General features: G+C 45.9%; 1 protein-coding gene across 1 annotated transcript; it reads right to left on the reverse strand.

Annotated features, from left to right (window-relative positions):
- On the reverse strand, positions 1-27,961 carry RRP4 (ribosomal RNA processing 4). The gene is made up of 7 exons (XM_086804237.1): positions 27,678-27,961; positions 27,462-27,563; positions 10,507-10,552; positions 9,803-9,892; positions 1,020-1,085; positions 771-839; positions 1-657 (listed from the first exon to the last, which is right to left on the reverse strand). The coding sequence occupies exons 1-7, from the start codon at positions 27,845-27,847 to the stop codon at positions 205-207; spliced, it is 996 nt and encodes a 331-aa protein (XP_086660363.1). The 5' UTR covers positions 27,848-27,961; the 3' UTR covers positions 1-204.
- Between the last annotated feature and the right edge of the window lie 34 nt (positions 27,962-27,995).

Here is a 27,995-nt window from a genome sequence, read left to right on the forward strand (position 1 = left end):
TAGCACAAGAAAATTTAGATATTATGATTCTCAGCCCACGTCGTTTGCTCTAATCATTTCCTTTACGATTACAAAAACCTGACTGCGATAGGCATACAGATCCTGTGACAACTTTGTATCCACAACACATTTAGAAAAGTAGACCTCTTTCTCTGAGAGAAGACAAGTAAACCTCTGTAAAATTTTGGTACACAGAAAGCATGCTCAGTGTGAGCCACACTTTTTAGACCTGCGGGAAGCCTCTCTTTCTGCAACCACAACAGAAAACTCTGACCCGAGCATGTCCTTGATAGCTATACCCATAGAAATACTAGCATCAAATGTATCAATGATGGAGTCTGGTTGTATCAAAAATCCAAGGGCAGATAATACACGAATGCTGTTGGCCAACCTGCAGATATTCTCTCTCACTTTTAAAGAGATGGGCTGACTGCACGACTCTCCTATTTCAGAATCAGCCGAGTCTGCCCTGACTTGATTGGTTGATCCTGTTGATTGTGCTTCACCAGATGTCTCTGCTTCGGATGATGCAGAAATCCAGATATAGCCATTACATCCAATGATCATGAGTACCCCATAAGATTTGAGAGTATGGAAATGCTGCTTGAGACGTTTGACCAGGTAAGAAGCAACCTTGACAAGCTGCCCATTTGCAAGCTGCAATAGTAGCAGGCAGTGGACCAAAATATGAAGGTTCATGAGTGCTCAAAAAGTGAAACCTGACACAAAATAAAACCTCTCCAGCAAACGATCTCTGGTCAGAAACTTACCTTTCCATATTTTAAACTCCTGGTGTGCAAATGCACTGAGCCATCTCCATGTACACTTTGTACTTCTGCCTGGTATAAGGGAAAAACAAATATGTAACATGCACAGTACATACATACATACGTCATAATCGTGTGTGCCTTAATATAGGAACCTATGATGATTGAAGACAAGCTCCATCAACAATGATGGGTCACCAACCAAGAACAGGATTAACTATGGCATTATGAAAACTAGTTTTCACAGCTTACACTAATGAGATCATTCTCCTCAAATAAAGTTCTCATGTTGAGCTCATCCACAACTGTCCGTCTCCTCTGTAAGTAAAAGATCATCCACTATATCATCTGGACTCTCTCTCTCTCTCTCTCTCTCTCTCTCTCTCTCTCTCTCTGTCTGTCTTGCATACTGCAGTGTGTTACTTTCCTCCTGAGACATCTCCTTTGCACGGCACTTACTGCAGGATGTTGGACGGTCCCAATACGCCCCTTTGTTTGTAGACATTGTAGACGGAGACTTTCTCCTGTTGGAAGACTTCAATGCATAGACAGACCGGATGCACGTGCAGATGTATGATTTTTGTGCAGATTCAGTCATGCTTTCAGACATAAGACCTTCGAGAGATGGGGCTACAGAGGTCATCTCAGAATGCATGGTCTGTCACCACATACAGCAGATGGTTTTTGGACTTGGGGGATATGCATAAGCTACTTATGTCTAACGAAAGTCACGTTGCCCACATCGGACCACCTAACCTGCTTTCCACATGGAAGGGGGTTGAGCACTGTGGGTTACTTGATGGGAGTCTCTTACTCTTGCAACACATCCAGGACTTCAACATCCCACCACCTATTGAGGCTGATCACACATACCTCGCTTTCACTATTTCTTGCACACATCCTTGAAACCCCATATCCACTTTCACCTGCATTCATTTTCATCATGACCTAGTTTCTATTTGAGAACCACCTATCTCGCCTGGACCTCACTTTGCCCATTTCTCACCTGGACCTCACTTTGCCCATCTCCACCATCACATCACAAGTCTCCTCCATCGTTCATGAATCAGTTTTCCTCACCCCGCTTGCTCTACCTCAAAATGGGTGGTTTGATAAGGAATGCACGAATACATGGCTTCCAACACATGGCTTCACCTCCTGTGGGAACAGGCATGTGGAGGCATCTTTGCATGTGAAATGAAGAGATACTTAGTCGCCTTATCCGTTGGAAAAAGCTTGTGTTCTTGGCCAAACAGGGGGCTACTCTTCTTGAGTGAGACACTTCAGATGCATGGCGCATCATTCAAGAAAAGAAACCACTCACATCCATCATAGATCCTCTCATAAAGGAAGCTTATGCGCGCGACACCTCCAAATCAGCCCATACCACAACCACACACTCCACACCCCACTTCAGACATCCTCTTCAATGCTCCCAAGACCCTATTAAAGTTGCATAATGGCCAAGCTGAAGATCATGCAGATCTTCGTGGGTAATACTACGCACCATCTTGGCCCCCATTCTTGAGTGGAAAGCCTCCGGAAATCAACAAATAAGGCTTCCACAAAGATATGGTCTAGAGTAGAATAGTTCCTGCTGAAGCTTGCCTGGCCTATTGCTCTTTGACCCTATCTCTGAGCCAAGAAAAAAATCTCCCCGCCGCCAGTACACCATAAATCTTGGCCATGATGTGAACTATCATAATGGTCTTGTTGTTGTTTGGTGGGTCTCCTACTTTATGGATAGGGACGATGGTGTTGGTTGTCCAAGTGGGGGCAAAGCCTTCAGACAAGGATCTTTTCAAAGAGTTCCACCATCCCCCGATTCTGACTTCTAGACCACCTTTAAGAGCCTCAGTTCCATCAGAAATGATATGACCTATGTTTACCTTGGAGTGATCTTTACAGGCCTGATGATCTTTTCCATGAGACTAGCTGGCCAGGCTCGACTTGCAAGAGGATATGCATCTCTAGCCCATCTGGAGAAAGAGTGTTTCCAGAATCCAAACCAACTTCCAAGAGCCTCTCGCTTTTTGACACTTTGGTGCACCTTCCAGCAATGTACCATGCCCCTTTCTGGGGACCAAATCTAGGTTAAGGATGGTTGGAGGGGGACCAAGAGACTGTAGGCGATGATCCTTTAGTACATCATCCAGAGTAAGTCATCAATGCCACATGCGATTATCGCTTTGCAGGGCTCATAACCCGCATTTGTACTTCCAAGGAAATCCTCGTCATGGGCGATACCCTGTTGTAAAGAGAAGCCAAATGCTGCCATATACCTCTAGCCAGCGTCATATGCTTTACATGATTGATTACCTGCGGTGTGCACTTGAGAAAGATAAACGAACAGACCCTGGCGTTGACACGATCCCACATCTGTGTCTGAGCCTCCCGGTCCTTTCGGATCGACGGTAACTCCCCTTCCTCTACTTCCGGCCGTGGAACCCCAACAACGACGAAATCAGCGAGGTCGTAAGACTCCAGCACAGATTCCATCATAACCTTCCATATGCCGTAGTTGTTCCCGTCCAACTGACGGTCCACCGGGAACGTGGGGAGTGTCGGGATCTTCACATGCCTCACCATCTCAAACAGATCTGCCATTGCGGGGATGTGCCCTGAAAAGGGTGGGTGGGTGGGAACAAAGGAGAACTAACACTTGCAAGTGGCTGTCCAGCAAATCAGCCCGCCGTCCTCTTGCTTCTCCTCTTCCCGGACAGTCCCGTACGGTCCACCAATCAGCAACACAAAATCTCCCTCTTGCTGACACAAATCCCAAGAACTATCTAGAGCCTAGGCTCTGATACCATGTCAAAATACGCAGCGGAGATGATGACTAGATCTGAGAACACGAGCAAAACGCAGTGCACAAAATCACAGCACGAGAGAGAGAGAGATAGAGGCGTGTAACTCTGCTCTATATACACAAGAAGATCCCAATAATGATACAAAAATGACAAGGGGACTGGGGGCCATTTTATATGGCCCCCCATCAGCAAGTCGGCCTGTTGTAGGGCAGCCGACAAGACACAACACACCCCCACGACTGAAAATCCACAATCGGCCAGCAGTAGAGGAGGTCGGCCAGCATCAGGAAAGTCCACAACTCATGAAATGCAATCGGCCACTTCCAGAGTCTCCACAGATGCAGTCGGCCAGGTTCAGAGTCCTCCTGCCACTACTAGACTACCTCCTATGCCATAGAAAAATAGGGAAAAAATGGAAAAAAATACGGAGAGAGGAAAAATGAGAAAACACCTCATAAGGGCGGGCACACCCACAACAAAGGCCCTGGTGTATAAAAATAGACAGGAGACGACTTCTAACACAGGCTGCCTTCCACAATTGCAGTCTTGGTACTCACCGATAGTCAACAAGTGTAACTGAGTTGGCCTTCAAATGGACCACCTTCCATAGCTTGACTCTCCTTTTTAAGATCTCACAGGTAAGAAATCAAAAGAGCACTTCCTGCAAGTTTCTGAGAATGGATTCATTGTGAGCCTTGGATACCTTCACAGGCACATGTCACACGCCATGCAGATCACCGTTGGCAAGTTGCGAGAATTATTATACTGTCTACGAACCACAGCTCCCTACAAAGTTAAAGTTCTGCAAAGAGCACTTCCTACGAGTTTCTGAAAATAGATTCATTGTGAGCCTTGGATACCTTCACAAGCACACGTCACATGTGTCACCAGCCTGGACATTTCCCAGTCTGAAAGGGGTCTGGTGGACTCCAGGATGTTTAAATATTTGGAAAGCAAGCTTTGGGAATGGGGGATTATCCTAGAATACAAAGGACCACACTCCTAAAATTTAGGAGTTTTGCTATTTTTGGCCTGACTCCGATGGAAATTCTGTGCGCGTCATTACATCTGGAATTGAGCAGATACCAAGAGTTGGCAAAGTGCCTATGACAGAATGTCTACTAGTTGGGATATTTTTAGAGCTAAAGATTATGGGAGAATCCATCTCTTAGATTGGGACATGTGGCAAGGAGGTGGACCAAAGTGAGACAAGTGGCCTAACACTTGTTAGAAAATGGATCAAAGTGAGACAAGTGGCCTCACACTTGTCACTTCAGCTATTGTGTGGTTCTCCACTTGTCATTGTAGCCTTCTCTTGCCATTTTAGCTCATGGGAGGCCCAAATCTATAAATTGGAGCCCTCTCTCTTCATTAATGGAGGCTCTCTTGCTGCACACTAGCCTCTACCACCGTTGAAGGCTTCTCTAATGATGGCTACTCTCTTTCTCTCTCACTTTAAGGCTGCCCATGAAGAATACCGACTGTTGGGGACTGTTTTGGAGGCTTCCATCGCGAAGAAATACTGAAGGCAAGGGTATTCAATCATTTATTATGATTTCTAGCCATTGTATGTGTTGTACCAGCATTTGTACTTGCTGTACCTGCTGTACCAGCCACCGTACCGACTGTACCAGCTTCTGTACTTGCTGTACCAGCCACTGTACCTGCTGTACCAGCCTCTGTACTTGCTGTACCTGCTGTACCAGCCACCATACCGGCTGTACCAGCCACTGTACCGGCTGTACCAGCCATTGTACCTACTGTACCGGCTGAATGGAGAGTTGTACTTGCTGTACCCTTTCTATTGCATGAAGACCCGTGGTTTTTGGGGAAGAATCAGTACCCACACGGAGGTATATGGATTATATTGTTGGCTCGGCATTTCTACACCCTATGTTCCGGCTCAGTTGCCTTGTGTTGGGCTGTGTTATGGCATTTGTATATGGATAATCCGGCATCTCCCGTGGGGAGAGTAAGGCCCTCAAAGCTTGTACATGATATTATTCTCCTTGGGTAATAAAATACTCCAAGGGGGGGGTCGGCCCATTCCGGCCTCTATGTGGTGTCACATGTGCAAGATCCATTTTCAGCATTTGTGGATGTTTTGTCCAGCTTTATGTTTTATGCAAAGTGATGCTGGATATGTGTTAAGGCTGTGGCCATGTTTAAATGTTTTAATATGCATTGATGGTATCAACAAGTGTGTCAAAGGCCCTAGTCCCCTGGGCACCCGCCGCGAGTTTCAACATGCCATGCGGATCACCACTAGCAAGTTGAGAGAATCATCATACTGTCTACGAACTGAGTCTGGTAGAGCAGAGGGCATTCCTCGCTAGGCACGCTTAGCAGGGTATGCACAACCAAGGAGGTAGAGTTTTGATGCTCAGCTACTAGAAGATTTGTGGGAGATTCCATTGCCTTTTTTGAGATGGGAGCATCTCTGTAGGTCTGTATTTACTATAGCTTCGTCCACATCAGGTCCTGCTCAGACAGCACCTAGGGAGTCATGGCCACCATGATGCTTCCCAGGCCTTCAGTCAAGCTCCACAAAGACAGCAAGATCGCACAGTCCATCGACTACATACCAAATCTGGGGATCCTCTGGCCCCCCCCAAAGCACCAACGGAGTCACTAGAGAGAGGGTGAGCTCCCTTTTGAGAGCCATACACCCTTGACCCTAGAGATCCTTGTTAGAAGTCATCTCTGTCTTTACTGAGACACCAAGGCCTTTGTTGTAGGTGTGCCCGCCCTTGTAGGTGTTGTTCTCATTTTTCCTCACTCCCCGTATTTTTCCCATTTTTCTGTGGCTTGGGGAGCAGTCCTGTGGTGGTGGCAGGTGGACCTCTGATGATGCTGGCCGGCATTTGTCTATGCTGGAGGTGGTTGATCGTTTTGCTTCAGGTCCATGACCACCCATGAGTGCTGGCCGACACACCCTCAGCTGGCTGACTGGCTTGTGATGCTGGTCGTGGAGTTTTTTGGCCTGTCGGCTGTCTTAGAGCAAGCCGACTGCACTATGAGGGCCATATAAAATGGCCCCACAGCCCCTTGCTACTTTTGTATTGTATTCGGGATCTTCTTGTGTATATATAGTGGAGTTATACGCCTCTCTCTCCATTGCTGTCTATTTTCTGCACTTGCTCTTGTGTTTCCAGATTTAGTCATCATCTCTGCTGCGTATTCTGACATGGTATCAGAGCACTAGGCTCTTGATAGTTCTTGGGAGTTGTGTGAGCAAGAGGGGGACTGTTGTGTTGCTGATTGGTGGACTGTTCGGGACTGTCGAAGAGGAGAAGCAAGAGGAGGGCGGGCTGATTTGCTAGACAACCACTTGCAGGTGTAAGTTCTTCTTTGTTCCCACCCACCCACCCTTTTTCAGAGTACATCCCTGCAATGGCAGATTTGTTAGAGATGGCCGAGAGACATGTGAAGATCCCTACACTCCCCACGTTCCCGGTGGACCGTCAGTTGGACGGGAACAACTACGGCATATGGAAGGTTATGATGGAATCTGTTCTAGAGTCTTACGACCTTGCTAACTTCATCGTTGTTGGGGTTCCACGGCCGGAAGTAGAGGAAGGGGAGTTACCGTCGATCCGTAAAGGACTGGGAGGCACAGGCATAGTTGTGGGATCGTGTCAACGCCAGGGTTCGTTCATTTATCTTCCTCAACTGCACACCGGCAGGTAATCAATCATGTCAAGGATATGACGCTAGCCAGAGGTATATGGCAGCATTTGGCTTCTCTTTACAACAGGATATCGCCCATGAAGAGGATTTCCTTGGAAGTACATATCGGGTTATGAGCCCTGCAAAGTCGTCAACGATGCGGGAGCATATTAACAAGCTGCAGGCTCTTCAGCAGAAAGTTCTTCAGGCTGGGAAGGAGATATTGTTAGAGGACATGGCCATAACGTTGTTGTCGCATTTGCCCTCTCAGTACTCACAGCATTTTACTCGTCTTTGATTACCAGTGGTAGGCTCAGCACCATTACTTGGGAGGAGCTTGTGCCCATGGTCTTGGACCAAGAGGAACGATTCACGAACTCTCCTCAAGGTGGAGGTTCGGAGGCCTTAACTGGCCAACGGTCGAAAGGCCGTAACATGAGCAAAGGAAAGGCTTCATCGTAGAAGTCTTTGAGAAGAAGTCCGACACTAGCCGTGAGAAACTAAAGGCGGAGAGGACCTGTAATGATTGTGGTGAGAAAGGCCACTATTGGAGGTAGTGTCCCAAGCGGAAGACCGAGAAGGGTGAAGATTTCTCAACAGCAATCATGAAGACTCTGGCTTTTGTGCACCTGGAGGTGATTGACACCGATGTTTCATTTTCTTCAAGCAAGGAGGAGGTTGGAGGACTCTCCGCAAACGGATACTCAGGAGTGGATTCTAGACAATGGTGCTTCCAAGCACATGACTCCTTCTCGTTCAGATTTACAGGATCTCTGCAAGTATTCTGGTCACATTCTTACTAGGGATACATCCACTATCCCAATTCACAGTGAGGGCAGGATGGAGATAGTTCCCGATGGCAAAGGGGGGAAGCATTCCTCCCAGGTGTTGTATGTTCCCACACTTGGTTTTCATCTGTGGATTCTCCAGGCTTAGTGGTTCCGGATTCAGAGGAGGTGGTTGACAAGTTTCAGAAGGCCTTGCACGGTCTTCAACAGGTTTCCAGGACTTGGTTTTCCACCGTAACAGGTGTTGATCCTTGTGAGCAGTGTGATGCCTCTTTGACTCGGAAACAAAATGGTTCATTGATTTGGTTGATGGATACCAGATTGGACGGGAGCTTCCTGATGAGGCAGTTGAGCTCATGGTTGCACAATGCAGGTGACTCTTTGGGAGGTAGGATTGCGTATCTTGTGGTTTCTGCAACATGCGAAGGATCATGGACTCTTTTACACAAGAGGGGGATTGATGGATGGAGTCCGACTCCACGGTTGGAGTGACTCAGATTGGGGAGGAGATCCAAACACGAGAAGATCTACTTCAAGCCCAAGAGCAGTTTTATGGAGCAGTAAGAGGCAGTCATCTTTTGCCTTGTCGTCGACAGAGGCAAAGTACCGGGCTGCTTGTGGTGTTGCTTACGAGGTGGTGAGGTTGCAGAGGTTGCATGGCAGGATTGGGCTTCCACTGGAGGAACCCATGGTCATCCAAAGGTAACTTTGTTCGTGAACAGATCGTTGCTAATGACATCTTGCTAGAGTTCTGTTCGACAGAGGACAGTACGGTGGACCTCTTCACGAAGTCACTATCTCAGGATGTGCTCTGGCGGCACCCCAGCTCCCTGTGGTTGGTTTCACAGCCAGGAGCTGAGAGGGGGTGTTAGAAGTCATCTCCTGTCTTTGCTGAGACACCAGGGCCTTTGTTGTGGGTGTGCCGCCCTTGTAGGTGTTGTTTTCATTTTTCCTCACTCCCCGTATTTTTCCCATTTTTCTGTGGCTTGGGGAGCAGTCCTGTGGTGGCTGATGCTGGCCGACTGCATTTGTCTATGCTGGAGGTGGCTGATCGTTTTGCTTCAGGTCCACGACCACCCATGAGTGCTGGCCGACACACCCTCAGCTGGCCGACTGGCTTGTGATGCTGGTTGTGGAGTTTTTTGGCCTGTCGGCTGTCTTAGAGAGCAGGCCAACTGCACTATGGGGGGCCATATAAAATGGCCCCACAGCCCCTTGCCACTTTTGTATTGTATTCGGGATCTTCTTGTGTATATATAGTAGAGTTATATGCCTCTCTCTCCATTGCTGTCTATTTTCTGCACTTGCTCGTGTTTCCAGATTTAGTCATCATCTCCGCTGTGTATTCTGACAATCCTGACCTTCCACCTGCCAGCAGCAGATCCAAGACATACTCCACCAACATGGAGAGGTCCCACCACAAGAGGTAGACTCACCACAGCTCTGCGCTGGAGGATGGTACTATTCTTATATGAGGCATGCACTCCTCCCACCCCACTGTAATGGCACTTTGCATTAGCCACATGGACTACCTTTTCATGGACTGTTCATAGTATAGGTAGCTAGTTTCTTTTTCACTTTTCCCATGGATCAGTATTTTCATGGAGTTATTTTATAACTCTTTGGTCTCATAGACCCTTTGGATCTTGTGAAGACGTCTCTCTCTCTCTCTCTCTCTCTCTCTCTCTCTCTCTCAGACACACACACACACACACACACACGTCCCTACACTTTCGCAAGCATTTTGTCTTAAACCTAAGACAAGTACCTGAATGCCACCTGGCAAGTTTACTGATGAAAGCATCAAATGTACATCCTGCCTGAAATTGATATCAACCTTCCACCGCTTTGCTCCTACCTGCAACATGCAAATACATCATCAAATTTTGTGTTCCTGATGGACACATACCATTAATAATTTAATTCCAACATATTGGAGAATCCTGTTTCAACCAGCCAATAAGCTGGGGGGTGCAGTACTTAAACAAGCATTGTCTATGACGGAGTGGCATCTCCATTGGATAAATGTTTCTCCCTTAACCTAGGGGCCAGGTTTGATATTCTCCAGATCTAGGTGCAGCACTGCCAGTTTCTAAGGGCATTTACATATCATCCCCTAGGGCATGAATAGGTGGCCATGATCCCCCTTTCACAGGCAGGGAGCTAATCTATAAAGCCGTTAAGAGTGCACTTGTGAAATGAATTCCAGTTACCTCTCTATATATAACTTCACTCCTGTCCATGAGCATGAGCATGCTTTACATTCCCATTGTATACCAAAATTTCCTACATATCCTCGGCGCCTTTCCATTCCAACCTTAGGGACATCTGTCTCTAGACAATGCATCTCCTTGCAAATCATGATTTGATGGCGCTCTCAATAAAATAGAGTCTTTTCATTCAGCTTATAGAAATAAACTAAGCCTCTGAAGGGAAACAAAAAAAGGGCAAAGTAAGCCTTGATTTATTTACCTCGGTTATACGGCCAACAACCACATCCCCGGTTTCAGCATTGTACCTACACATTGGCCCATCATGCAATGTCAGCATGGTCAGAACGATAATATAGATATGCACCCAAAAATTGAGAAATTATGAAAACCTGCATGCAATGTTGAGTGCATAACAGCATCAGCACACCTGTAAGCATTTTGTGACACACATTTTTGCAACCCTTTTTATGAATTGATGCAATCTGTTTCTTTCCTTCTGTATGCATTAATAAGAAACACATACTTAGGTAGACTGCGCCCACACGGGATTCATTCTTGTCTGAACACCCCTACTATTTCCACTTCAAAGCCTTGCAGCTTCTAGCTTCATATTGACTCATGACCCATCAACAGGCTAAGTCCTGATTGACAAAACCATCGGCTAGCCCACAAAGCCTTCCACCTCCCATAACAGCTCTCAAGGCATCCATTAGAAACCAGACATGTAGCACTTCATCACATTTTCTCTTGCTTAAATTTATGACCTGCTGCTCCTCATATTTTGGTTTTGAAGGTGTGGAAAAATCTTACAATGGCCAACCTTTGGGCCGACTTACAGGCTAATATGTAATAGTTGCAGAAGCAGGTGATACTCCTACAGAGGCCAGTCCTTGTGTTAGCCACTACTCCAGGTACGACTAAAGTCACGCCTTCCTTCACACCGAAGGCTTTTGGGGGCAGGAAGTAAAAGAGGACACAGGAGGTTTTGTAGACACCTAGCTCAACCGATGGAATGTGCACTTCGAGTTTCACCCTTTCCCGACCTAAATGATCTCTTTGTACATTGTACATTTATTTTTACACTTTGGCCAGGTTCACATTGAACCTGGCCAGACATATTTTTAAAAGGCCCAAACAATAAAGGGCAAGTGCCCTCACTTTGAGGGCACTCTTGGTTGCCCTAAAACTTACGAGCTCTCTCTCTCTCTCTCCCTGTTTTTCGTAACTCCAACGCCACCCCTCTTGGGGCTGTTTTTCCTGGGTTTTCTTGCACACACACACACACTTTTCCCTTTGCCCTTCACCTGCACACCTTCCGCTCACACTCAACAATTGGTATCAGAGCGTATTTAGGGTTTCTTCCAAAACCTGCGCAGGCTTGTTTTCAGCGAAGAAAACCATTTCTCACGCGAAGTTTTGCAACTTCATCGCCAAAGGTCTTGTCCCCGGACACAAGAGGGCCTCCGAACTTGCAACATTAACCTAAAACAGGCTGTTTACAGGTCTAAAACAGCAGATTACAGGTTATAACAGCAAAGTACAGGTTTTCAAATGATGTATTAAGTTGTGGGAACACATGTACTTGGTTCCCACTGCCTTAAATCACACAAATTGCTGAAAACAGGTCTCAAAAACAGGTTTTTACAGCAAATTACAGGTTTACGCAGGTTTACGCAGGTGTACATTTGATGTATTTGGATTGGGGAATGTGTTAATTGCTGTAATTTCACAACAGCAAGCAAGTTTTGGATGCAAAAGGCCAATTGAGTCAATTCTCTGCAATTTTATGCTAAAAATTGGGGCTTTTGTCCATACATGCTCCCAAAAGCTGTCTTTTTGCATTATGTACACTCTTTGAGGTTAAAAACAACAACATTTGTTGTTTTTGGGCAAAAAATTTGCTTGCTAAAATTTCCTGCAAAAATTTTTTGTTTCAAAAATTGATATTTTTGCCTAAACTTGCATATTTTGGCTCAAACTTCTCCTGTGACCCTTTGGAGCTATTGTGCACACTTCGGTGAGGTTTAATTTCATTTTTGGAGCATTTTGCCCAAAAATTTCAGAAATTAATCCCTCTTGTTTGCAACACCGTTTGTGCAAATATGGCATCAAGTTCCTCCGACGTGAAGAATCTCTTCGAGATCAAGCGATTCGAGGGAACAAGTTTTGATCTTTGGAAGGATAGGATTCAAGGAATCCTCTTTCTTAAAGATTGTGATAGGGCACTTGAAGCAGAGAAGCCAGAAGACATGACAGATGCAGCATGGCTTACACTGAACAAGAAGGCCATTACCTACATCAAAATGGCCGTCTCTGACGAGATCTTGGTAGATCTGAAAGGTCTTACCAATGCTTTTGAGTTGTGGGAGAAGCTAAAGGCAACGTATGAGAATACAACGCCAGTCAACCAGGTGCATTTAATGCGGAAACTTGTTGGCATGCACTTAGATGAGTCCAAGAGCGCTGCAGAGCACTTGTCATTGTTTACAGGGACTCTATCTCAGTTACAGGATTCAGGCTTGCCCCCCTTTGATGATAAGCTAAAAGCTATCTTCTTGCTGATGACCTTACCTGATTCTTGGGAGACATTGGTAGTCTCACTTTCAAATAATCCCAATTTGACCTTTGATGGAGCTAGGGGTTCAATACTGAATGAAGAAATCAGGAGGAAAGCAAGTGGAGAGGGAGGCGGCTCAGCCAACATGGTTAGAGGCAGGACAGAGAAGAAGAATGCCTATGCACAGAGGAGCAGGAGTAAGAGTAAAGAAAGGGGCAATGCCAGCAAAGGCAAGGGTGATGTGACATGCTATCAGTGTGGCAGGAAAGGTCACAAGAAACCCGACTGCAGGTACTAAAAGGCAGAGTTGGAAAGGAAGAAGAATGGTGGAGACAAGAAGAAAGAGAAGAAGGAGATCAGGACAGATGCACATGACAGCTCAAGGGACAAAGAGAAGGCCAATGTGGCCTCTAGTGTTGTTATTGAGGAGCTGTCAGATGTAGAAGACATCTTATGTGCCACTTGGTCAGTTGTTCATACACAGGATATGCAGATCACCAAGAGTGATCTAATTGATGCTTTATTGACTGTTAATGATGCATTATCCCAGACTTGGATAGTCGATTCGGGTGCTTCGTTTCATGTGACTCCTATCAAGGAGTGTTTCTCTACTTTTAATGCAGGCAGCCATGGTCATGTATACCTTGGAAACAATCATGCATGTTCCATTGAGGGTATTGGCACTGTGCATCTTTCTATAGATGGCACAAATGAGCTTGTCTTGCATGATGTTAGATATGTGCCGGGAATCAAGAAAAGTTTGCTTTCTGTTGGCCAGATGGATATGCATGGTTACAGCATTTTGTTTGAGAAAGGATCATGGAAGATGACCAAAGGCTCAACACTGATTGTGAAAGGTACAAAGAAAGGGACACTTTACTGCTTGCATGGAAAGGCCTTGTTGGGCAAATTTATTGCTTTGGCTGAAATTAACTCACATATGGAGTTGTGGCATAAGAGGCTTCGCCATATGAGCCAAAAAGGCCTTACTAAGCTTTAATAAACCCAAATTTTTCTAGAATGATCATCAACAAAAGAAACAAAGTAGTGTGCACCCCCCATAGATTTGGTAGGCATGCTACAAACATCAAAATGTACTAGATCAAGCACATTAGATTTGCGAGAGACACCAGAGTAATAAGAACTCTTCACTTGCTTACCATATTGACATTCATTACAAAAGTCAAGCTTTATGCCTTTAGCATCAAGCTTATTCAAATTATCCCTGAAGAGGTTTGGTCTGGCAAACCTGCTTCATATGATCACTTACGCGTCTTTGGTTGCGAAGCGTTTGTGCATATAAGACCTGAGTTGAGGAGTAAGTTGGATGCAAAGTCCATTAAAGGCCTCTTCATGGGATATGGTGAAGAAGGTGAAATGGGCTACAGGATTTGGTTACCTCAGCTCAAAAGGGTTGTGCGCAGCCGGGATGTTGTTTTTAATGAGGCAAGGCTGCTTAAAAACAATTGTGCCTCTAAGGATGACCATAAAAAGGTCAAATTTCAGCATGTACAGCCACCTGTTAGGCCTGATTTTGACCCTCAGGATGCACCACATATGACTGAAAATGACGATGAACCAGTGGTGTTTGAGCCAGATGATGTTGGACAGCAAAATGAGGCTCCTGAAAGGCATGTGCAGCCATTTCCAGATAATGTGGATCATTGGGTGAGGCGGTCTACTCGTCCAAGGCGGAATGTGAGTAGATATGATCCCTCTTTGCATTATATTATGTTGACAGATGAGGGGGAGCCTCTCACTTATAAAGAGGCAAAAACATGTGAGCACAGTAAGAAGTGGGAGCTTGCTATGCAGGAAGAGATTAAAGCTTTGCATGCTAATGATACTTGGGATTTGGTGGAATTGCCCAAGGGAAGGAAAGCCATTCCTAACAAATGGGTGTATAAAATCAAGACAATTGATGCTAAACCCAAGTATAAGGCAAGGCTGGTTGCAAAGGGATATGCTCAAACAAAGGGCATAGACTTTCAAGAAGTGTTCTCTCCTGTAGTGAAGATGACCACATTGCGTGTATTGTTTGCCATAGCGGCCGCCCTTGATTTGGAATTAGACCAAACGGATGTACATACAGCTTTCTTGCATGGTGATGTTGAAGAAGAGCTTTACATGAAGCAGCCCGAGGGTTTTGTTATTCCTGGAAAGGAACATTTGGTATGTAGGCTCAACAGAAGCTTGTATGGGCTGAAACAAGCTTCTAGACAATGGTACAAAAAGTTTGATGCTTTTATGCTCAAACATGGTTACAAAAGAAGCCATGCAGATCATTGTTTGTATACAAAAATTGATGAGGATGGCAGCCCTATCATTCTTGTGCTCTATGTAGATGATATGCTGCTAGCTGCGAAGAAAAGAAGCACAGTAAATGCTCTTAAACAGCAGCTGAAATCTGCATTTTCAATGAAAGACCTTGGGGCAGCTGAACGTGTTCTTGGAGTAAGAATTAAAAGGCAAAGAGACCAGCGCATATTGTATTTGTCTCAAGAAAAATACATTGAAAAAGTGCTGGACAGGTTTAACATGGCTGATGCAAAGCCTCTAGGTGTGCCATTACAGCCATATGTTAAATTCTCCAAGGAAGATTGCCCCAAATCTGATCAGGCAGCCAATGACATGCAAGGTGTTCCTTACGCATCAGCTTGTGGTTCACTTATGTATGCTATTGTTGCTACTAGACCTGGCATAGCCCATGCAGTGGGAGTTGTAAGCCGGTTTATGGCTGATCCAGGCAGGTTGCATTGGGATGCGGTAAAGTCCATTATGAGGTACTTGAAAGGGACTAAAAACAAATGCCTCTGTTATGGTAAGGACCCATTGGAATTGAAGGGATTTTGTGACTCTGACATGGCTGGTGATGTGGATACACGCAAATCCACAAGTGGCTATGTATATACTCTTGCAGGAGGTGCTGTCTCATGGTGCTCTAGACTACAGAGGATAGTTGCACTGTCTACTCTACAGAGGCTGAATATATTTCAGCCACTGAGGCTTCCAAAGAAGCCATATGGTTGGCACGTTTATGCAGTGAGTTTGGTTTGCCTGACAAGCACCTATTGTCACCAATTGGCCGACCATTTGGTCCATTCCTACTTTTTGCGTCTCGTTCACTTGAGGCCAGGCCGGTGTCTCATGTGAAGAGGCCAGTATTTTGCTGACATGGACGGGAGCCAGACTGGTGCCACCCGTGTGTTAGCAGGATGGTGTCGTATGGACGGGAGCCAGATCAGTGCCACCCGTGTATGACCTGGACTGTGTTCGATCCATGGGACTGTCACGCCATGGAAGAGCCAGTATTCGTGCCGTGTTTTACCTATGGGACTGTCACACCTAGGGAAACTCGTGCCTGGAACTGTGTCTTACCTATGGGACTGTCACTCCATAGGAAGACCAGGTTTTTATGTTTTATGTCGAGCCAGTTTTGTGCCGACAAATATTTTGTACATGTTCCATGAACGGGAGATATGTCCATGTTACTTTTTGCACATGCACACATATTTTGCATGTTTGAAACTGTTTTCGCATGACATGTATTCGTGTGTTTGCCTGCCTGACGTGTTACTTACTGAGCGGGGACGCCTGCCAGTGAGTCGTGAAGTGTGCCCTGTATTCTGACGAGTTTCAGTGCATGTGAACAGGTGGTAAGTATATGGTACATGTTGTTTAATGTTATTAAATTCTAACCCTTTGATTTATAAGGTTAGGGGTCCACACTTATTTAAAAGTGGGCACCCCCTTTGGGCACCCACTTTGGGGCCAAGGTGGGGAGCCTCACTTTTAAGTGAGTGTGGGGGTGGGCATGGTCACCTACCCCCACTAGACCCCCACATGCATGCGTAGAATCTCTAAGGTTATCTTCACTTCATTTTTTTTATTTAATATGGCTCTCCATCAAGCGTAAAAAAACATCGTTTTCCTTCTGGCGTGGAATTTCCATCAACCGGCGTTCATCTCTACGCTGCTGCTTCCACTACGCCATCTCCTACAGGCTGCTGCTCATTCAGGCGATTACACCTGACTGCTGGCGGCTCCTATACCCTCCCAGCCGACTGCACACATTTCAGCCTGTTGCCCTTCCTCACAGGCGGCTGCCCCACTTCAGGCGCATCTCTGTTTTTCCTCTGCTGTTGGCTGCGCCTCCACTTCTACAGGCGGCTAGCGTTGACTTGTGGTGTGCTTCACACATAAGCATTGCTGCAGGCGGCCATCTCCATACAGCATACGCTGCCCTCTACAGGCGAAACCCCTGGTCTTGCAGGCTGCGTGTTTTCACCAGCAAACTGCCCTTTCTTTTCTCTCTCAGGCGGCTGAGCTTACAGTGGGAGGCTATCTTCAGTTGGCAATTACACAAGCCTCTCCTTCTTTCACAGCAGGTGGCTGTGATCTTTTGCGGTGACTCTTGTCTTGGTGGTTCTCCACGAGGCAACTGCTTCTTCATCACCTGGAAGACTTCATCATTCCGCAAGTTTTGGTCTTTTATCAACCAACTACAAGTAAGTGATTTTCAGATTTGAGTAAAGCATTTAATGTTTAAATCTGGTAAAAGATTCGTCCCGCTCGGCCTACACCCGTTCGGTGCCGGGTGGTCCAAGCTATATGGGCGAACCTCGGTCCAAAGGTGCTGAGATCGGGAGAGCCAGGCGTTAGTACGAGAGCGCCTGTCTGTGCGTGGTCTCGGAACACCAGTGTGGTGCTCTCCGCGGAGTCCAGTGAAAGCACAGGACCGTAGTGATTGGACCACACTAGTGGTCGTTCTGCTCCGAGTTTTTCTACATCGAAATTCGAGCTATTTGTTTAGTACTGTTTTCATATGTACATGGACATCATCTGGTTCTCAGAACCCATGGAGCATTGTATTCTTTAAATACTCCCAATAAATATATCATATATTGAGGGGGGGGTCGGCCCGTTCCGGCCCCAGTGCTGGTGTCCATCTTTCCATTTCTGTTCATTTAAATTTCAAGTTGTTTTAAGTTGTCCATTTCATATTTGTGGTTTTAAAGTTGTGCTATTAAACGTGTAGGTGTCCAATTGAGTCTTTCCCACTTGACGGGATCGGTTTCATTGGTATCAGAGCACGGTTGTTTCCCTCTTCCTAGTGGGGAAACGAACCTGTGTATTGGACATCCCGCTTTTAGCAAACTTTGAACACAATGGACAGCCAAGGCAACCCTTTGGAAGTACCAAATTCGAGGGGTCCCTCTAGTGCTTCTCGTGGGTCTGATGCCCTGCGAGGTAGACACAAGCCCCTTGAAAGGGTTATGGATAGTGAATCCAAAGGTCAACTGTCTCCAGGAAAGACAGTTATGCTTGAACAAGACCCTGATGCTATGAGGGCTGAAATGGAACATATGAGAAAACTTTTGCAGGCTCAAGAGCAAGAATTGAAGTTTTTGCATGAAGATCCTCATCTACAAAGTGCTATTGAAGCCAGGAAGGCTGATGCTATGGTTGATGTAACCTTTGAATCAATGGCTCGTGAAGTGGGCAAGAAACCAAGGGAGTTGGCACTTGCCTATCTCCTTCGCAAAGGTGATATCAAAGAGGGGGATGACGGAGAACTAAAATTCAGAAATCCACCTCGTTTAAAGCATGGAGATCCCGCATCCCAGAGGCTAAAATCTTTTATGCAAAAGGAAGAGGTGACTGTCACCTCTCGTCATGCATCTTCTCCCCAAGGCACTAAGCCTGACAGATTTTTGTATGCCAGTGCTCATGGAGGGCACGAGAGTCACATGCATGCAAGATATGTATCTCATGGTGACAGGTCTGCTTCCAGAAAAATTTTGCCTTCTGAGTTGTCTCATGGAGAGACTATGCCATATGCAGGTAAGTCACATGCATCTGAGCTTCGAGTTCGTGGAGCACATGCCACCGTGCCCCATGAAGCTTCTATGACGGCCCATGGAGCCCATGCAGACAGGGCTACCCCGTTGGATAAGGGGAAAAGAAAAAGAGAGGACCATGAGCCTCATGCCAGGAAGCTCAAGGAGTTCAAAGCAGGTGATAAATCTGTCAAATTTGATGTCTTTCATGGTGAACATGATGCCTCTAAGGTGTTAGCGTTTGTGGCACAGTTCGACATTGCTTTTAGCGATGAGGACTTTACAGAAAAGTCGAAGGTGCGCCATGCTAGCATGTTTCTGAAAGGCACTGCTGCCCATTGGTGGATCACCGAAAAGATCACCAAGGATCCCATCTCTACTTGGAAGGAATTCAAAGATAGATTTTATGCTCAGTTCTTGCCACCCAATGCAGAGCAAACTCTCACTCAAAAGTGGGATAGGCTGGAACAAAAAGATAATGAGAGTGTGCAACAGTATGTGAACAAATTTTGGAAAGTGTTGCTGGAAGTGACTCCCTTTATGCTAATCTCTGAGGAGGAAAGAAAGAGGAAGTTTCGTTCTGGATTGCAACCTGCATATAGATCGGGTATTGAATTGCACCCAAAACATACGTTGCAGCAACTCACAGCTTCTGCCCTTGCTACAGAGCAATTGGTGCTCAAGATCAAGCAGGATCAAGGAGGTTCCAAAGCAAAGGACAAGGCTGTCCCAAATCAGCAAAAGGGCGGACAGCCATCTAAAAAGAACTTCCGGGAGTCCTACAAGGGTGGTAAAGCTGAAAATAAAGAACAAGGCCCAAGAAAGAACAAATTTGGATTAACCCCGGAGCAAAGAGAGCAATATGCTAAGGATGGAAAATGCTTTTCTTGTGGTAGCAAAGACCACATGTTTCGGCAATGCCCAGATCGCAAACCAAAGCACGAGGACAAGCACACCAAAGCAAATGTTCATGCAGTTCCTGATGTGCAAGGTAATACAGGTCATGATGCAAAAGAGCGTATGGTTTGCAAGGCTTGGGGCCAAATCAAGGATCAGCCCGCATTATTCATGTTTGATGACTGTGCAACTGACAATTTCATCTCTATGCAAATGGCAGCTGCATTGGGAATTGAGGTTGAAAGCATGGGACCTCAGATTGAAGCCGAAGCTGCATTTATTGGCAAAGAGGTGCAGGTTACTCCTTTGATTGGGAAATTGCGTATTCATATTCAGGGCTATCTTGATAATGAGCATTTCTTAGTTGCTCCTCTGAATGGATGTGATGTATTGTTGGGCAAGCCGTGGCATCATAGGCTTGAGCCCCGCAAAGACTACAAGTCTATTATGATTTCTTTTATGCATAAAGGCCGCATGCACTTTATTGATGCTGGCAAAGAAGGGGATTCCATCCCAGTTGTATCACACATCCAAATTAATAAGGCAATGAAAAAGAGTCTTTCAGCGTACTTGATTTTTGTCCGTGATAGTCTTGTGCCAAATCATCAAAGTGTGGATGCCATGTCTAATGATAGGCTGAATTTTCTTAATGCATTCAAAGACTGTTTTGCTGACTCATTGCCAGGTGAATTACCTCCCCAAAGGCCCGAAGATCATTGCATAGATCTTGTGCCAGGTAATTCTCCACCTAACAAACCCGCATACCGAGTAAGTGCTGCACAACAAGAAGAAATTATGAAGCAGGTCAACGAGCTTTTAGAGAAAGGTTTGGTTCAGCCCAGTTCCTCACCTTACTGCTCTCCTGTGCTTCTTGTTCAAAAGAAGGACGGATCATTCCGTATGTGTGTAGACTATAGAGCTTTGAACAAGCTTACCATCAAGAACAGATTTCCTATTCCACGAATTGATGATATCTTGGATAAGCTTGATGGCTCAGCTTGCTTTAGCAGACTTGATTTGAAGAGTGGCTATCACCAGATACGAGTGGTGCCACAAGATGTCCATAAGACTGCATTCAGGACAGCCTTCGGATTATATGAATTCTTGGTAATGCCTTTTGGTCTCACCAATGCTCCTGCTACTTTTAATCGTATGATGGATAGGATATTCCGATCCCATCGTAAGTTTACAGGAGTCTTCTTTGATGATATCTTGGTTTTCTCAAAGAATGAGCAGGAACACAGAACTCATTTGGTCACAGTGTTCGAAGAGTTGCGAAAGCACAAACGTTTCGTCAATGCCAAGAAAAGTGAGTTTTTCCTTTCAGAGATTCATTATCTAGGACATATTGTATCCAAGGATGGAGTTACAATGGATCCTGCAAAGATAGAGACTATTCGGAATTGGCCCGAATTGCAAAACGTACATCAAGTACGTAGTTTTCTGGGATTATGTTCGTACTACAGGCGTTTCATAAGGCATTTTGCTATGATTGCCACTCCTCTACATGATCTCACGAAGAAGAAAACTGTTTTCAAATGGACTTCAAAGGAACAGGATGCTTTCTTGCAGCTCAAGCATGCGATCATATGTGGTCCAGTATTGATTGTTCCTGACTTGCACAAGTCATTCGTGGTTGAATGTGATGCTTGTGGTGATTGCATAGGAGCTGTCCTAAATCAAGAAGGGCATGCAGTTGCATACGAGAGCCGTCGTTTGCATGATGCTGAGCTTCATATGGATATCTATGAGAAAGAGCTCTTGGCTGTAATTCACGCCTTAAAGATTTGGAAACATTATCTTCTTGGGGCTGAATTTGTGGTCAAGACAGATCATCAAAGCTTGAGATACTTTCTATCTCAAACCAAGCTTTCAGAGAAGCAAATGAGAATGGCGAATTTTCTTTCCATGTTTCATTTTCAGATTGTGCATACTCCAGGAAAGAAAAATGTGGTGGCCGATGCACTATCTAGGAGGCCTTATGTTGCTGCAGTCTCAGTGGCCTCTCATGGAGATCTATCTGCTATGAGAGATTTGTATCATTTGGATGCTGATTTTTGCCATGTATGGACTGATTTGATGGCTGGTCATTCACATGCCTCTTATGTTATCAATGAGGGTTATCTCATGAAGGATAATTGCCTATGTGTGGTGAAGGATTTGCGTCCAAAGGTTATGGACGAATGTCACGCTCCACCTTATGCTGGTCATAGAGGTATTATGCCTACTACTCGCATGATTCAGAGGTATTTCTTTTGGCCAAGCATGCGTAAAGACATTGAGGCTTATGTGCGTGCATGTATCACTTGCCAAAAGGTGAAATTTGATAGGCAAAAGCCTCCAGGTTTGCTTCAGCCATTGCCTATTCCCTCGCAACCTTGGGAAAGTATCACGATGGATTTTATTATGGATTTGCCTAGATCCCAGCATGGGAATGATGCTATTTGGACGATTGTGGACAGGTTTAGCAAGCAAGCTCACTTCTTGCCCGTCAAGAAAACCATTAAAGCTGATCATATGGTAAAGCTTTTTCTTGCTAATATTTTCAAGCATCATGGTATGCCTAAATCCATTGTTGGGGATAGAGATCCCAGGACTACAAGCCTATTTTGGAGGGCTTTGTTTGATAATATGGGTACTAAGCTTGAGTTTTTATCAGCTTATCATCCCCAAACGGATGGCCAAAGTGAAGCTGCGAATTCAGCTGTGTTGGATTTATTGAAGTGTTATGTGGCAGATCAGAAGAGTGCATGGGAGAAGTATCTTCCACTTGTTGAGTTTGCCTACAACAATACAATCCATGCTTCCACAGAAAAGGCTCCGTTTGAGATTATTTATGGCAGAGTAGTCTTGCCACCCATCCTTCGTACCAAGGATGAGATTTTTGCTGCTGATGAATATGTTCGTGACTTGGATGTTGCCTTTGGTCAGGTGCGGACAGCCATTGCAAGATCTCAGGATAAGCATAAAATGGCTGCTGACAAGCATAGAAGGGACATGGAAGTCAAAGAAGGTGATTGGGTATTGCTGAAATTTGAGAAGGCTAGGTTTCGGAAGAGGCCAGGACGAGAAGGATCATATCCTAAGCTTTCTCCTCGCTATTATGGACCCTTCAAGGTGATTCACAAAATCAATGAAGTGTCCTACAGGCTTGCTCTACCTAGTCATTGGAAGATTCACAATGCTTTTCATGTGAGTCTATTTCGGAAATATGTGGGGCCAGATCCTGATGAGCCTGTCACAGAAGATCCGCCAGAGATTGAAGAGCTTGAGGAGATCCTCCAGCCAGAACAGATTGTTTTTCACAAGGAGAGAAAGCTACCTGCAGGAAAGCTTTCCAGGAGATACCTTGTGAAGTTTAAAAATTATTTGCCTATTGATGCCAAGTGGGTAAATGAGGATTATTTTGCAGATTATCCGCAATTGTTGCAGGCATATCTTGAGGCTTTTAAGTTGAGGTCAACTCTTTAGAAGCCCGGGGGGATGTCACCAATTGGCCGACCATTTGGTCCATTCCTACTTTTTGTGTCTCGTTCACTTGAGGCCAGGCCGGTGTCTCATGTGAAGAGGCCAATATTTTGCTGACATGGACGGGAGCCAGACTGGTGCCACCCGTGTGTTAGCAGGATGGTGTCGTATGGACGGGAGCCAGATCAGTGCCACCCGTGTATGACCTGGACTGTGCTCGATCCATGGGACTGTCACGCCATGGAAGAGCCAGTATTCGTGCCGTGTTTTACCTATGGGACTGTCACACCTAGGGAAACTCGTGCCTGGAACTGTGTCTTACCTATGGGACTGTCACTCCATAGGAAGACCAGGTTTTTATGTTTTATGTCGAGCCAGTTTTGTGCCGACAAATATTTTGTACATGTTCCATGAACGGGAGATATGTCCATGTTACTTTTTGCACATGCACACATATTTTGCATGTTTGAAACTGTTTTCGCATGACATGTATTCGTGTGTTTGCCTGCCTAACGTGTTACTTACTGAGCGGGGACGCCTGCCAGTGAGTCGTGAAGTGTGCCCTGTATTCTGACGAGTTTCAGTGCATGTGAACAGGTGGTAAGTATATGGTACATGTTGTTTAATGTTATTAAATTCTAACCCTTTGATTTATAAGGTTAGGGGTCCACACTTATTTAAAAGTGGGCACCCCCTTTGGGCACCCACTTTGGGGCCAAGGTGGGGAGCCTCACTTTTAAGTGAGTGTGGGGGTGGGCATGGTCACCTACCCCCACTAGACCCCCACATGCATGCGTAGAATCTCTAAGGTTATCTTCACTTCATTTTTTTTATTTAATATGGCTCTCCATCAAGCGTAAAAAAACATCGTTTTCCTTCTGGCGTGGAATTTCCATCAACCGGCGTTCATCTCTACGCTGCTGCTTCCACTACGCCATCTCCTACAGGCTGCTGCTCATTCAGGCGATTACACCTGACTGCTGGCGGCTCCTATACCCTCCCAGCCGACTGCACACACTTCAGCCTGTTGCCCTTCCTCACAGGCGGCTGCCCCACTTCAGGCGCATCTTTGTTTTTCCTCTGCTGTTGGCTGCGCCTCCACTTCTACAGGCGGCTAGCGTTGACTTGTGGTGCGCTTCACACATAAGCATTGCTGCAGGCGGCCATCTCCATACAGCATACGCTGCCCTCTACAGGCGAAACCCCTGGTCTTGCAGGCTGCGTGTTTTCACCAGCAAACTGCCCTTTCTTTTCTCTCTCAGGCGGCTGAGCTTCCAGTGGGAGGCTATCTTCAGTTGGCAACTACACAAGCCTCTCCTTCTTTCACAGCAGGTGGCTGTGATCTTTTGCGGTGACTCTTGTCTTGGTGGTTCTCCACGAGGCAACTGCTTCTTCATCACCTGGAAGACTTCATCATTCCGCAAGTTTTGGTCTTTTATCAACCAACTACAAGTAAGTGATTTTCAGATTTGAGTAAAGCATTTAATGTTTAAATCTGGTAAAAGATTCGTCCCGCTCGGCCTACACCCGTTCGGTGCCGGGTGGTCCAAGCTATATGGGCGAACCTCGGTCCAAAGGTGCTGAGATCGGGAGAGCCAGGCGTTAGTACGAGAGCGCCTGTCTGTGCGTGGTCTCGGAACACCAGTGTGGTGCTCTCCGCGGAGTCCAGTGAAAGCACAGGACCGTAGTGATTGGACCACACTAGTGGTCGTTCTGCTCCGAGTTTTTCTACATCGAAATTCGAGCTATTTGTTTAGTACTGTTTTCATATGTACATGGACATCATCTGGTTCTCAGAACCCATGGAGCATTGTATTCTTTAAATACTCCCAATAAATATATCATATATTGAGGGGGGGGTCGGCCCGTTCCGGCCCCAGTGCTGGTGTCCATCTTTCCATTTCTGTTCATTTAAATTTCAAGTTGTTTTAAGTTGTCCATTTCATATTTGTGGTTTTAAAGTTGTGCTATTAAACGTGTAGGTGTCCAATTGAGTCTTTCCCACTTGACGGGATCGGTTTCACCTATGCTTGGTTGTGATAGCCACAGTGCCATATGTCTGGCAAAGAATGCCATGTTTCATGCGCGCACAAAGCATATTGACGTGCGGTATCACTTCATTCGAGAAGTGCTTGAGGATGGCCTTATCACATTGGTTAAGGTCAATACGTCACAAAACCTTGCAGATGCTCTCACTAAGTGCTTACCCAGAGCACAACATCAGCTATGCATACAGATGGTGGGAGTCACTTAGCTTAAAGGCGCCATTTATGCCTTTAAGTGGGAGGTTGTTGGGTCTGTAAAGGCCTAAATGATCTCTTTGTACATTGTACATTTATTTTTACACTTTGGCCAGGTTCACATTGAACCTGGCCAGACATATTTTTAAAAGGCCCAAACAATAAAGGGCAAGTGCCCTCACTTTGAGGGCACTCTTGGTTGTCCTAAAACTTACGAGCTCTCTCTCTCTCTCCTTGTTTTTCGTAACTCCAACGCCACCCCTCTTGGGGCTGTTTTTCCTGCGTTTTCTTGCACACACACACTTTTCCCTTTGCCCTTCACCTGCACACCTTCCGCTCACACTCAACACCCTTTCCCAGACGTCCAAAAGATTTAGATGGTGTCCTAAAGGGGAAGGCGCTTACCTAGTGGATATGGTGCAGTTGCGGGTCCAGGTGATACTCCTACAAAGGACAATCCTTGGATTAGCCCCTACTCCAAGTACAATTGTAGTCACGCCTTCTTTCACACCGGAGCCTTTTGGGGGTAGGAAGAAAAAGAGGACACAGGAGGTTGTAGACTCCTAGCTCAAGCGGTGGAATGTGCACTTCGAGTTTCACCCTTTCCAAGACGTCAAGAAGATTTCGATGGTGTCCTAAAGCCTAAAGAGGAAGGCTCTTACCTGGTGGATAGAACTTAGGGATAAACCCACTACTTGGGTAGATTTTGAGGCGTAGTTTCACAACAAGTTCTTCCAGGTTGAGGATGAGTTTGATGTTGTGGGCAAGTTTGCAGACTTGGATATGTAGTGTGCACAACATGTCTTTGACATGTATCTACAGAAGTTTAGGGAATTGTAGTCTCAAACGAGACAAAGGGATGCTACTACTTTATGTGGATTCTTTATCCGTGGAATTGCTCGAGATCACAAACTCCAAGTGAGAAATAATCATAGCAAGACGGTTGAGGATGCCATCAAGTACACTAGAATTTATGAGGAGACCATGGCTAGCCAGAATAAAAAATAGGTCTCTCAGAAATCTCACTCTTAGCAGTTCCAAGCAAGGTTCCCTGACAAAGTTGGGGGTAACTGGAGAAGTGCGTTTTGCTGCTGTTGCCTCCAAAAGTTGGAAACGCTCCATAAGAAGCTGGTTCTATGCTCAAAGTAGAGCTATGGTATCTGTAGTAGGTGGAAGAGCAAGGTCTCCTTCGGGAGGAGACGTCTTCCTGCTGATGTGTACTCTCCTCTGTAGACATGCCCTCACGCTGGGATGCGGTGTGTGTGGACAAGCTGAATCTGATACCAATGAAACATGCAGTAGAATTATGCGCAATGAAGGATCTTGTCACACAAAGTCTCACACCGCCTTCTTTATCCTAAGTTTCATGAGTCTTTAGCAATCCACTTTTAGCACTTCAAACTTTAAGAGATTAGAGAGCGATAGCAGTCCCCTTTCTTCGCAGCCGGTGCTCTTAGATTCAATGTTTTGCCATGAGGGGTCTACCCCAAACTAGCCAACCCAGCCCAACCAAGAGCCTCCAGCCAAGGGGCCAGCCAGGGCAGAGGCCATGTAGCAGAAGGCAAAGCAGGCCGGCACACACTATGCAACAGTGTGCAGGGCATCGACCGCAGCTCAGGTGTCATGAGTTTGTTTTTTTTTCTTTAGGGATGACCTTGAGCCTTTTAATTGGCTCTAGTAGGGTAGGGGGGTCATGAGGCAAAAAACAGGCTGTTTGGGGCTGATTTGGACTAGGCACAACCTAAGGCAAAAAAATTGCCCAACTTCTGTGGGGGGGGGGGGGAGGGGGGCAAATTAGGGCAGTTTGGGGCTGATTTGAGGGCGCCCACCAATTTCATAAAACGCGAGCAGCTCGTTTTCGTATTGTCATCGTACTCCATCGAAAATCATGATAAATATTGTGCATTAAGCAAGGCTTTGACGTTCTTTCATGCATACCAAAACAGTGGCTTTGCCAGTTTCAATGCATGTTTGCAGATAAGACATGATCGATTGAGTTCAAGTTAACTGTGCTAATCTCTCATCCTGAACACGTCAATTTCCCACCCTGGACACTTTTTGATGTCTGACGATGGACTGGTGGTTGTAGTTGCTTGATGATCAACACATAATTATTGCTACAATTAATCCCTTATTTTACTAAATCCTGAGCATTATCTGATGCAAATTACCATCAAATCCTTGTATGGCCACTTACGGTGAAGTAGAATACCTTGCTCTAAGAGGCTTGACTGTAACTAATTGATCCACCCGCTCAACAACTCCACATAAGGTTGCCATGAGTTGGCCTTCGACGTGCTGCGTGCCATGCCCCCTGCACTCTACAACTCATCAAAGGAGGCAGAACTCACAAAAAGGGACCCTTCAACTCATCAAAGGGGCCAAAAACAGAGGAAAAAAAGCAGGAAGGGCAGGAGAGTTGGCTTACTTGAGAACTGTGGACTCGTTCTGCACCTGAATGGGGTCTGCGATGTTGACGAAGGCCGAGGAGTGGTAGCCGCCAGGGGCCTCCCGCAGAAGCTCCTGCGCTCTGGCGAGTCGATGCCGCTGGCTGTCGGACATCTGGAAGTGCAAGCCACGCAGAGAGTACTCCCCCATCGCACGCCGAAATCCTAACCCTAACCCTAACCCTAACCCTACAGTTGCTCTTGCGCTGTTGTTGAAACCGTAACGCCCGTTAAAACCCCTAACGCTTTTATGACTTTTGGAGGAGAATTTCGAATTCGAGAGAGTTTGAGAGAGAGAG

This window comes from Cibotium barometz, chromosome 10 (genome assembly GCF_041138505.1).
Source record: "Cibotium barometz isolate CiBa-2024 chromosome 10, ASM4113850v1, whole genome shotgun sequence".
Taxonomy (NCBI): Eukaryota; Viridiplantae; Streptophyta; class Polypodiopsida; order Cyatheales; family Cibotiaceae; genus Cibotium; species Cibotium barometz.